This window comes from Felis catus, chromosome A3 (genome assembly GCF_018350175.1).
Source record: "Felis catus isolate Fca126 chromosome A3, F.catus_Fca126_mat1.0, whole genome shotgun sequence".
NCBI classification, from domain to species: domain Eukaryota; kingdom Metazoa; phylum Chordata; class Mammalia; order Carnivora; family Felidae; genus Felis; species Felis catus.
The window spans coordinates 34,522,389-34,535,202 of record NC_058370.1 but is presented as its reverse complement, the minus strand read 5'-3'; the positions used below and the strand labels follow the sequence as shown (position 1 = coordinate 34,535,202).

Genomic DNA, 12,814 nt, shown 5'->3' with positions numbered 1-12,814 from the left:
TTTGGCTGAGTTCCTGCTAATAGCATGGCTAACCAAGAAAAACCAATTTGTTTATTTTGTTTTTCCTATTTATAAATGCTTAAGAGAATTTAGTGTGTGCAGAATTAAGGATTGAAAGCAAAGGCATCTGCCAATCCTTGTGCAGAGAAATGAACACAGAATTTCCCCTGCACAGCTCTGCCATTAGCCATCTCATTCTTTTTTTTTTTTTTTAATGTTTATTTATTTTGAGAAAGAGAGAGACAGAGTGTGAGTGGGTGAGGTGTAGAGGGAGAGGGAGTCATAGAATCTGAAGCTAGCTCCAAGCTCCAAGCTGTCAGCACAGAGCCCCACGCGCGGCTCATACTCACAGACCATGAGATCATGACCTGAGCCAAAGTCGGACGCTCAACTGACTGAGCCACCCAGGCACCCCAGCCATCTCATTCTTATAACCCACTGAATCCTTACTGTTTGCACCCACTGCATCTTAACACACTGGAGCAATGCCTGGGTTGGAATTTGCCAAACTAGGTAGTGGTTCAACAATATGTCCACTGAGGGGGCTTATCAGAGTGTCCAACTATTTAGGACTGAATATCAGAGCCTGGATCTTTAATCCTGTTTCTCAGGGTGATAGGTTATGTCACTGATGTATTGCATTGGACAAAGACTGGAGATAAGACTTGGGGAGGTAATGGAGGGTGTGAGCTTCCAGGGATACAGCCATGGAAAGGGACCAGAACCCAGAGGGAAGACATGGTGTCTTTGCACACTGGGATTCCTCTTCACTAATCATGAATCAGATTTCATTCCTTGTTGAGTTTCTCTCAATGAAGAGTCATCTCCCAACAGTTACACACTGAATACCTGAGACCTGAAGGTAAACACTAGCATATGGGAATCCTGTGAACCCCAGCCATTGGCTTAGAGTAATGTGTTTTACTACCTTCAGAATGCTGTTTAGACCGTAGGACTGCAGGAGGTAGTATGCACAACTAGAAGTCTCTTTCTGTGTAGCCCTCACCTCAAAGAAAAACAGAAGGGCTAGAATTGGGCAGGTAGAAAACAATTATTTCGTCTTCAAGCTACTTGACCAATGGAAGAATTTTCATTGATCCGATAAATTGGTTAGTATGCTCAAAACATTATTTTGGGGGCTGATATAAACAATCTGTCTTTCACAGTTCATGTTAACCTTACCAGTTAGATCTTCAAAGAAATGCACTAAATGGTACTGAAAAAAGCTTGAGAGTTCAGATCATCTTTACTCCCAGATGCTGACATCTGTGTCCTTTGTCACTGAGAAAGTAAAGGCAATCAGAAAATGTCTTCAATTCTCTCCACAGCATGTACCCTTTATAGCATCCTAACCAATATGCTCTACTTTTTCTTCTCTTATTGATTAAATGTCCTTGCTCGTGTCTAAGTCTAGCCACTCTATTTCTGAACTAGGACAGGGTTAGCACACTTTTTAAATAAAGAACCAGATAGTAAATATTTAAGGCTTTGTGGTCTGTATGGTCTATGTCATAACCACTCAAATTTGTCTCGCAAAAGCAGCCATAGACAATATGTGAAAAAAATGGAGGTTGCAGTGTTCCAATAAAACTTTATATAAACAGGTGGTAGACCAGACATGCCCCCAGGGTATAGTTTAGTGAGATCTGCACTAGATCCTACTGCTTCTACTCAAGGACTTGCTCCAGCAATTCTCCTTATCTCCTAAATTGGCACCTTGTTTTCTCTCTATGGGACCATTCCAATTAGCATATATGTACATTGTTACTTCTCCCATCTGAAAAATCATCTCTGGACCTCACTTCTCATTTCTCTGCTGTCTTTCACATCAAAACTTCTCAAAAGAGCTTTTGGCTTCTTTTTTTTCTCTTTACCAATATTCCCCAGAGCCCACTTCAATAGGCTTTTGACTACACCACTCCACCAAAGTTACTCTAATCAAGGACATGGATGACCTCCACGTCACTAAATGCAATGGTCAATTCCTGGTTTTCATCTTGGGCAGCATTTGACCAGCTTGTTGTTGATACTTTATTCTCCCTGAAACATTTTCGTCCCCTGGCTTCTGACAACACACACCACCTTATTGCCTCCTCACTGGCTACTCCTTCTCAGCTTCTTTTTCTGATTCTTTCTTAGCACAGTTTCTTCATGTTGGAGTATCAATGACTCAGGCTTTGGGCATCCTCTCTATCTATAGTCACTTCCTGGCTGATCTCATCCAGTCTCATTAAATATTATCTATAACTTGATGACTTCCAAATTGATGTATTAGATTTGGCACTTAACTCTAGGCTTATATATCCAACTCAACATATCCACTTGGGTGTCTAATAATTATCTCAATCTGAACATAATCAAAACTGAACCCTTGCTATATACCCCCAAATGTATGCTCTACTTTAAATTTTCCCTATGACACAAGTGGTTATTTCCATCCTTCCTGTCTCTTGGGCCAAAACTCTAACGTCATCCTTGATTCTTCTTTTCTTACATGCAACATACAATTTATAAGCTTATGTTCTCAATTTTTCTCCATATATATATATATATATATATATATATACATACATACAGACTTCCTTCCTATATATATATATATATATATATATATATATACCCCTTCTCATCTTTTACACAGCTCCACTTTAGTCTAAGTCACTAACAACTCACTGCAAATATTTTAGTAGTTTCTTCACTGGTCTTCCCTGCTTTCATTATAGCCTTTCCCCATATGGTCCATTATTGACTAAAAGGTTAAGTCAGGTCATGTTCATCCTCTGCTCAAAACCCTCCAATGGCTTCCATCTTCCTCACAATAAAAGCTAAAGTCGTTCAGAAGCCCACATTATAACACAAGGAATGAACTTGTTTCCTTAGTTGGTTTCCTTTGCTGATACCTCCAACTCTGCCACAAGTCATGTAGCTGTGAGTGGAGAACTATTAGAAGTTAATGGTAGAAGAGTAAAAAGGATGGGTGGTGATATTCACTTCCACCCTGTGGTTCCAGGGAGTGGTCAGGACATCCCAGGGAAGGTGGGGGAGGGGGGGGGGTACTGAAGTACAGGAGTTCCTGAGGATAGCAAATGTGGATGTGGCCATTGGTCCTTACAGGAGTAGGAGATTCAGGAAGAAGTATTTGACCCAGAGGACAAACATGAAACCACCTATCCCTGGCATTAAAGGGAAGTGCCCCTCCAGGGAGCAGGGAAAGCTGATCCTTAGAGTACAGAGTGGTTGGCAAATCAAACTAAATAACAAAAAGTATGACTGAGATATGCAGGAGACACCATGTTTTTAGTCCAACTGTGGAGAAAAAAAGAAAGACAGTGTTCACCCCACTTTTTTAAAAGAGTCACTTGTCTTAAAGAATAAATAAAAAGTTCAAATTCAGGTAATTTATGTAAGAAAGAAAGCATGCAAATCTGGAATAATATATTTAGGAAAGTTCAAGTCCTACTTCTAATTATTTTTTTAAATTGATCCAAGAGATTTCTCAGAAATCTTGATATTACTGTAACTGAGCAACTTCCTTCAAATTTTTTTGCCTTCTCTGTGCACCCCATAAAGAAATAGCTTCCTTCTCCCACCCTCATACCTTCTCCTCCTACTTTATTCTTCTACACAGATCTCCATCTGACCTACAATATGTTTATTTCATAACTGTGATTTATCTGTTTATTTCTCCCAGAATGTTGGCTCTGAGCATTCTAGAATGCTGTATCCATAACACTAGAATTGTGGTTGGCACGGAGAAGGCAACTGACAAATATGTGTTGAATGAATGGATGAGCCAGAATCTCTTTGTAAATAATTTCTTCTGGAGATATTTGAGTTTCAAAGAAGCTCCGGTTTCTGTCAGACATTCTACATAATGAGAGAGGCTGTCTCCTTTGGTGTTGACACTACACAAAGCATCATGTACATTGGCCCCAGAGATTAAATAAAAGGTGTGATGTTATGAGACAATTCTGACAATTAGAAGGGGGGAAAGTAAATTTTCAGAGTAAAATGGTGTTTGCAAATCTTAACATTCCAGCGAGCAATTTCAGTGGGGAAAAAAATACCCTAAAGGGAAGGCAAGGGAGGCAAAACATTCTGTAACCTCATTAATTATACCAGGAACATCAAGTTGCTGCTGGAAAAAATGTCTACAGATGCAGTCCTGATGGAGAATATTACAGTGTTCAGAAATCAAAATCCCTAAAGAAAATTAGTGGGAAGGAATGCACAGAGAGAAGGAAATTGAATATGTTTTAAACCTAACTGCACAAAGGTTTAATACAGTATAAGATATGTAGATTGACTTGTAATATAAAATCTATATTCATTCTTAGTAAAAGCCTCCCTGAAAGTCACTGCCATTTTTTGAATGTTTTTGAGAGTTCATGAATCTCGTGAATTGGTTATTTTTTAAAGTGAATATGGTTGTATTTAAGGAACAATATTTTGAAAATATTTTGCAGGTAGTTAATATTTAATTATCTGTATTCATTCATCCAACCATCCAACCAACCATCCGTCTACATTCTGAGAAATGAAGTATATACAACTCACAGATTACCAGCAGTATACCAGAATAAGAACTCATGGTAGGCAAATTAATGCTGTCATGCAGTGTTTCACAGAACTGAAGTCTCTCCAAATGTCTAAGTTATACTACAGAAGCAAATGGGTGACTTGGTTCTTAAAGAGAGAAAATAGATTAGGTCTGTAACACGGTTTTGGAGAGTAGTTTCTAAAAACCTCAGACTGTTAAAAGTGGTTGGCACTTCATTCATTCCATTGTAAGAAATGAAGTTGATGTTTTTGTAAATGTTGGAAATAAGCCTCTACCATGATCACTAAAGAATAGAGGTCAGGCCATTACTTCTGGTGTAATTCAGGGAACTGTCAGACCACTGAGGGTTAAACATTTATAAATCACAATGATGACTGGCTTGACAGAACCTCATAGTTGTGGTCCTTGACATGAGAAGTTCTGTAAGAGCACAGATATGACATACAAACTTAAAAGTATTTTTTGACTCATAATCTTAAGTCTTGAAGGAAATGTATGAAGGGTAAGGATCATCACTAGTATCCTATAAACTATAAACATGAAAAAAGAAAGTTCTTTCAATATTTTCATTTTAGTGCTCTTTTCATGGCAACTGGACTATTCGAGAGAAAGCATCAAAGTTGAGTCCAGGGTTCCCAGAAGTTCACAGCTTCCTGTTTGATAGAGCTTGCTTATATTATAGTTGTTTCTGTATGTATCTGAAAGGCCTGCTATGTTAGTGAATTAGCAACTCCTTAATGGAGAGGCCCTTTCTAATTTACCATTCTAGTGCATAACTGAATAATTGTTATTTATTGATATTATTTGAAATTTTTATTTTAAAATCGTTTCCTTCCTTAATTGAGCAGCTACCATGTGCATGGTGGTGAGCTAGGTGCTACTCAGCATAAAAGAGGTTAAAAAGGTGCTAAGGATGGTTGGAAAAGAGATGGGGCTGGAAGTGACATGGGATGAGGCTAAGAGAGAATGAGTTGGGATAAGGTGTTTAGGTAAAATAAAAAGTTGTTTCACCTGTATTTTCTTCTGCAAAGAAATTATATCAAATGCCTCATTCCTAATGAAAAATCTCCATAATTCTTAGTAGATGCCATTATTTGGAAGTGTTTGAATTACACCTCCACTTGGCAGCTGAATTATTTTTAGATGTAATTTTAACACGTGTTAAATATGACAAAAACCCAGTCTTTTGCAGGCATCAGTACAATATCGTAAGGGCTCAGAGTGAGGTGACAAGCATCAGAAGTTTCTATCCACCATACCTTGGCCACTTCCTCTTGGAAAGCCACGAGATTCAAATGGGAGATGTTAACTAAGTCAGGCCCGTACACCACCGTTATCATGCGATGCTCCAAGCGTCCGATGTTCCCCACATCCAAAAGTTCACGTAATTTGGGGTCCTGGATAATAAACGTTGAAAAAAGTTAGTCTATAGCTAGAGATTCCAACATGGTAGCATAGTTCCAAAAGTGTTACACCTACAATGTCTTCAAAACAAAACTGCCTTTTATTAGTACTAGAAAATGGTAGGATTGAAGTCCCTAAGCCCATGATGGACTAGAGAGGTGAAGTAACTTGCCAAAAGTTTGTGGAAAGAGAATTTCTGACTCAAGACTTATGGTGTTCATGTCATTATATGAAGAGAAATGAATCAGAGAAAGACAAACACTGTATGATATCACTCACATGCATAATCTAAAAAAAGCAGAATTCATAGAAACAGAGAATAGAGTGGTAGCTACTAGGGGCAAGGGTGTGTGGAAAATGGAGAGATTTTGTTTAAAGAGGACAAACTTCCAGATTCAAGATGTAGATGTTTTAAGGACCTAATGTACAGCATGGTGATTATAGGTAATAATATTGCTGGAAAGATGCTAATAGAGTAGATCTCAAGTGTTCTCACCAGAAAAAAAGAATGGTAATTATGTGATATGATGGAGGTGTTTGCTAACTTTATGGTGACAATCATATTGCAATATATACTTGTACCAAATCATCATGTTTTACATCTTAAGCTTACACAATGTTACCTGGTAATTATATCTCAATAAACCTGAAAAAAGAAAAAGACTTATGGTCCTTGGTCAATGGCTCTTTCTCATACATCATTTAGTAGCAGCATATTTTTATGTGCCATAATTCTCCCTTAATTTCCTCCAATCATCCCATGACTCAAATATTGAAATACAAAATCTCATCTCTCTCTTCAGTTCATGACACATTAAGACGAAGAAGATGATTCTTATGGAATCAAAGCATGATAATGCTATCTTGAGTTGAGGCAGAAACATGGCTGAGAATCACAGTTGTGGACCCTCTCCAACACTGAGTTCATTGTAAAGAAACAGGCTGTTAGCAAGATGGTGGCACCTGCCATGAATATGTTCATTTCAATTCTATCCTCAGAATGTACTGGGATTCGTACATAGAGAACTTTTGCTGTCTTTTCAGAGCAAGTTTGATTCTCTGGGGCACCGTAAGTGTGGATGCCTTGGCAATCTAGTCATGATGGGAAATGGAGGTTTCTAAAACCTCCTGAATTCAGAGTAAGACCTAAAATAAAACTCATTCATCTTGGCTGAATTTATTTTTCTCTCATATGAAATGAGAGATCTATGCAGAAAATTAATCAAACCAATCACTTAGCAAATCTGCAGCCAGCTTCAAAGCAAGGAATAAAATTGTATTCTTATTTATTTAGCAAAATGCTGGACCAACAAGGCCTGGTTATTCTGACCTCCTTTCTAAGGTTTTAATTTATAGCATCCTTACAAAGAAAAAATGGACTTAAAAAAAAAGAAAGAAAATAAAATCTTTCCAGCTAAATAATTTGATTTGGTGCCATTAATTATGTCTTAAAAGGTATTAAATGTTTCTCCTCTGTTTGGCTGTGTAAAAAGGAACATTTTCAGGTAAGTTATGAAGAGAGAAAAATCCATTTCAAAGATGTGCCTAATATAATTAAAACCTCAACTCCACTAACAAGTTGAGAACTTATCAAGTACATCAGGCCTCCGAGAAAGATCAAATGCTATTACAAGAACATCAGTTTGCATGGCCTAGAAAAGGAGAAAACTAGAGTAAGGATTTTATTAAGTAAACAATAGCAAAAAAAGAAATTTTTAGCATTCTGGCATTAATGAAAGATTGAAGGAAAATGGTCAGGAAGAATGGACTTTTTTGTGAAGGCTAATATAGAATGATTCTAGCTATTCTGTGAAATGAATTACATCATGATTTTTGAAAATTTTTATTTATTTTTTTAATTCAAGTGTAATTAACATACAGTGTTATATTAGTTTTGGGTGTACAATATAATGAAGAAACAATTCTGTACATTTCTCAGTGCTCATCACGATAAATGTATTTTTTGTCTTATTCACCTTTTTCACCCACACCTTGACTACCTCCCCTCTGGCTACCACCAGTTCATTCTCTGATTTAAGAGTCTGTTTTGTTTGTTTGTCACTTTTTTTGCTCTGTTCATTTGCATCATAGTTTTTGAAAACTGCTTAGGCAAAGTTAGAAAAGAAAATGATCAGTCCTTTTAATTTTGTGTGTGTGTACTTGGAAGAGAAAGATAATTCTCAGAAACCATCTGAAACTTGTAATTATAAATCACAAGTTTTGAATCAATGAGTACAGAGTCTATCTGCGATATTGTGATTTATAGGAAAAATAGATTTGGTCATTCAGATGATGAAAATATATTTCTCATAAGTATTTTGTCCTAGTCTGAGGGTCCTGGCTCACAGTCCCTAAAACCCAAGCATTTTCTGTTCAGTCTGCACTACTTTACCACTTGATTCTCATGTCCTTTTGCTCATTTATTAAATAGTAACTGATCAAAGAGTGCCACCTCTGAGAACTATAGAGACAAGAAGTGGGGATCAGGATGTTCACCTGAGTTGTCCTTGAGCTATAGGAATGCAAGGCAAGTAGAGAGCACCCAGCAGAGGTGCCAGAATAGAAGATAATTCTGGAGAGGTGCGTGGTGACTCATTGTTATGCATCCAGCTCTTGATCTCAGCTCATGTCATGATCACATGGTTTGTGAGATGGAGCCCCACATCAGGCTCCATGCTGACAGCATGGAGCCCGCTTGGGATTCTCTCTTCCCCTCACCTGCTTGTGCTCTCTCTCTCTCTCAAAATAAATAAATTAAACTTAAAAGAAAACAAACTTGTCAAAAAAAAGAAAATAATTCTGGAAAAGGACAATATTGTTAGGTACAGTCAACAAGAATTCATAAGATGATCCGCTCTTTGTGGTGTCTCTGTAAAAGTTATCTCACTAATGGCTATTAATATATAATTAAAAAAAATAATTGACATTTATGTAATTAAAAATGTGGAATAAAGTATTTGGAGGTAATGTCTGGATTTGGGAGGATGAGAAAGGCTAGCAAAATGAAGATGTTATGACTGAATCTGAGAAGAAGATATCTGAGAAACCATCCTATAAGTCTCTCTACATCTGAGATGTAAAGAGTATTGAACATGAACTGCAGGCACAGTAATATATGAGAAATATTCCTTCAATATTTAAAATTATGTAATCTGGAAGTAAAGAGAAATTGTTTAAAGTATATATATAATAAGCAAGGTTCTTACTAATGTCCTTTTTGGTGATGGAGTATACCAATTTTTAAACTATATTTTACTGTGTTTGCTACCATTAATAATTTTATTTGTCTTTACAACTATGTCTTTCTTTTATCAGCATCAAACTTGGGTTATGTTAGAATCCTCTCCCTTAAGAAATGACTTTACTTTTCTTTTTACCTATACTCTGAGTTTTCTCAATTTGAACACAATATCCCAAGCTGACATGGTAGTTTCAAACCTCGGTTTCATTATTGAGCATGTTGACATCTGAGGGATATACTGAATAAGATATTTGTCCTTTCAAGTACCAAAAATTGCCCTCAGCTGTTTGCAGCAGAAGAGACCCTCAGAGAATTATCTGGAAGGGGGATTTATCTGGAAGGATAAACAGCAAAGTGCTATTTGGAAAACTTTACAGGTAGAAAAAGTTTAATGGAAATAGATGTCCAAAAAATGGCTGCTTCTGGGGTACATCAGTCTCAGGTCTGGGAATATGAGTGGCTGCATTTCAAAAATAAATGAATAAAATTAAAACAGGAATAATAATAAATGCCTACAGACAATTTGCATGAAAAACACCCCCTTGTAAAAACCTATTCTATAAAGGATTTTATGCCTGAGGTTTTTCTTATTGATTGAACCTCCTGACCAGTTTTCAGAGAAGTACTTAGCTACTCAGGTTACTACCAGACTGAAACATATTTCTGGACCCCTGCAGTTGATACACATTACTTGAAATTTTTATAAAGAAAACAAGCTATCTTTACAATTCTGTAAACCAGTTCATGGTCTCTGTTGAAGCATACTAAAGAATATAGCTCACAAAAAAATAAGAGGAGCGATGAACTTGGAATTTCATATTTTCACTAAGTTGTCACTCAAGGACTGCTTTCTGCAGAGAATATCCTAGATATGTCTCCACCGTTCGAATTAACCAGAACAGCTAAGAATCCTAGCAGCTATAATTTAACTGCACTGTGAAAGGTAAGTCTTAGATCACTTCCATTTCCCTAAGAGTTACAAAATGGAGACTGTCTCACTGAATAAGTTCACTTTCTTTCAATCGTTAAGATTCATGATTAAATTACTTCAGGTCTGTCGCAAAGAAAGTTGCTCAACTTAATAATTCTCCTTCCAGGTAATAGACCACTGAAGAAAGTAAAGCCCATTCTATATCTGAGACACAAGGACTCCATTACAGCATGTGTTAGTGTAATTATATCTTTAAAATTTTTTTTAAATTAATGGAAGGGATAAACATCAGACACAGGATGATTTTTCAAAGAGGTAAATGCCAGTTTCAACTTTCATTCCTTAATATGACTTTTAAAGAAAAGCTGTCTTATTTGTATCTTTGATATCTACAAAATAAAATACCTTTTAAAGACCTGTACATTTCATTTTTGACACCAGAAACATTTTGGTACTGAAAATATACCTTACTCACCCCCATGAACTAGATCTTTATTGGATTTTAAGTTTATGGAGTAATCTGTATATTAGGTTAATTTTATTCTCGGTAGTTAATGCAACATTTTCAACCTGAATTGCAGTTATATGGATATAACTGTAATCCATCATTTATATAAATGATCAGGGAAAAATCTTTCCCTTAACACTCAATACAATAGTCGAAAATAAACATGACAGATTCCTTGTTATACTCAAGTGACCTTAGTACAGCCAAGCTTTGTAGGTATAAAGCTACCTCTTTTTTGCAAGCAGAGCAAACTCTTTTTTGTTCAAATTTTGTTGTAAAAGAAAGATATTAACTTATATCCAGGATGGTTCTTCATCGAGTTCCTGAATTTAACATTTGCCTCTCAAAAAAAAAAAAAAAAAAAAAAGACTAACAAATTCCCTTGGAATCAATACTTATCATCACACCTTTCATTTTAAAAGTTTCTCTCGGGTCGCCTGGGTGGCACAGTTGGTTAAGCGTCCGACTTCAGCCAGGTCACGATCTCGCGCTCCGTGAGTTCGAGCCCCGCTTCAGGCTCTGGGCTGATGGCTCAGAGCCTGGAGCCTGTTTCCGATTCTGTGTCTCCCTCTCTCTCTCTGCCCCTCCCCCGTTCATGCTCTGTCTCTCTCTGTCCCAAAAATAAATAAAAACATTGAAAAAAAATTTTTAAAGTTTCTCTCTCCTAGATATTTGAAAATGACATATCCCATAAAGGGCTAGTATGCAAAATGTAGAAAGAACTTATAAAATGCAACACCCCCAAAATGAATAGTCCAATTAAAAATGGGCTGAAGACATGAATAGACATTTTTCCAAATAAGACATACAGATGGCCAAAAGATATATGAAAAGATGCTCAATATCACTCATCATCAGGGAAATGCAAATCAAAATTACAATGAGATATCACCTCACAACTGTCAGAATGGCTAAAGTCAACAACAAAAGGAACAACAGGTGTTGGTGAGGATGTGGAGAAAGGGGAATCCTTTTGCACTGCCAGTAGGATGCAAACTGGTGCAGCCACTCTGAGAAACAGTATGGAGTTTCCTCAAAAAGTTAAGAATAGAACTACTCTATGATCTGGCAATCGCACTACTTGGTATTTATCCAAAGAATAAAAAAATACTAATTCAAAGGGATACACTCACCCCAATGTTTATAGCAGTATTATCTACAACAGCCAAAGTATGGAAACAGCCACTTGGCTGAAATGTCACTCAGCCATAGAAGAAGAATGAAATTTTGCCATTTGCAACGACATGGATGGAGCTAGAAACTATAATGCTAAGTTAAATAAGTCAGTCAGAAAAAGACAAATAGCATATGATTTCACTCATTTGTGAATTTAAGAAATAATACAAGAAAAAGGAGAAAAAAAGAGAGGCAAATTAAGAAATAGGCATTGAACTAAAACAAACTGACGGTTGCCAGAAGGGAGGGATAGGTGGATGAACTAAACAGGTGATGGGCATTAAGGAGGACAGTTGTGATGAGCACCCTGTGATGTACGGAAGTGTTGAATCACTATATTTCACACCTGAAACTACTATTACATTGTGTGTTAACTAAATGGATTTTAAATAAAAAACTTAAAAAAATAAAATAAAAATTTCTCCCTCCTTTTAATGAACATGATGAGGAATGTCATGCTCATTAGGATGTAGCTCAGGCAGCTGACACAGCCAGCAAGGCTTTTTAGATAAAACACTACCCACTTGCATGGACCACAACTCTGAAATACGGTGCTGCAAACATTCTCCTATGCAAGAGGAAGACTTGGAAGATGTGGTTTATGCTTTTCTTCCTGCAAGTGAAAGATGAGGAGGGCTTGAATGTTTTTCAGCTACTCCTTTAGATGGAGGAAGCAAGAGGAGAGCAGACGTACTATGACAAAGAAAAGTGACTATGGGCAAATACTAGGAAGAAAAAAGAGCAGGTAGAGTACTGTCCTTCATATTTCACAGTGGTATTGTCATAACAAGATCATTTACATTTGTTTTGGACAGAGTAGTGATGAATGTATAAAGACATTCTCCACTCCACTCATGGGGAGCCTCAGTGTACAAGTGAATCTACTAATGGAAAAAAAATATAGTTGGCTTGCCTAGGCACCTCCATCCAAAATAAAATAGCTTGAAGATGCCAGGCATGAATTGCGCTAAAATTAACATGCTTTTCAAATCT

The 12,814-nt window shown here is 36.8% G+C and overlaps 1 protein-coding gene across 3 annotated transcripts in view; it reads right to left on the bottom strand.

The window, feature by feature from the left end:
* The window catches only part of PLCB1 (phospholipase C beta 1), a 695,993-nt gene that overhangs the window by 239,502 nt on the left and 443,677 nt on the right, over positions 1 to 12,814 (bottom strand). For all 3 annotated transcript variants that reach the window (XM_023251450.2, XM_023251452.2, XM_023251451.2), the window contains exon 4: positions 5,821 to 5,958. In XM_023251450.2, the coding sequence (XP_023107218.1) occupies positions 5,821 to 5,958 (138 nt within the window). The remainder of the gene's footprint in view (positions 1 to 5,820; positions 5,959 to 12,814) is intronic.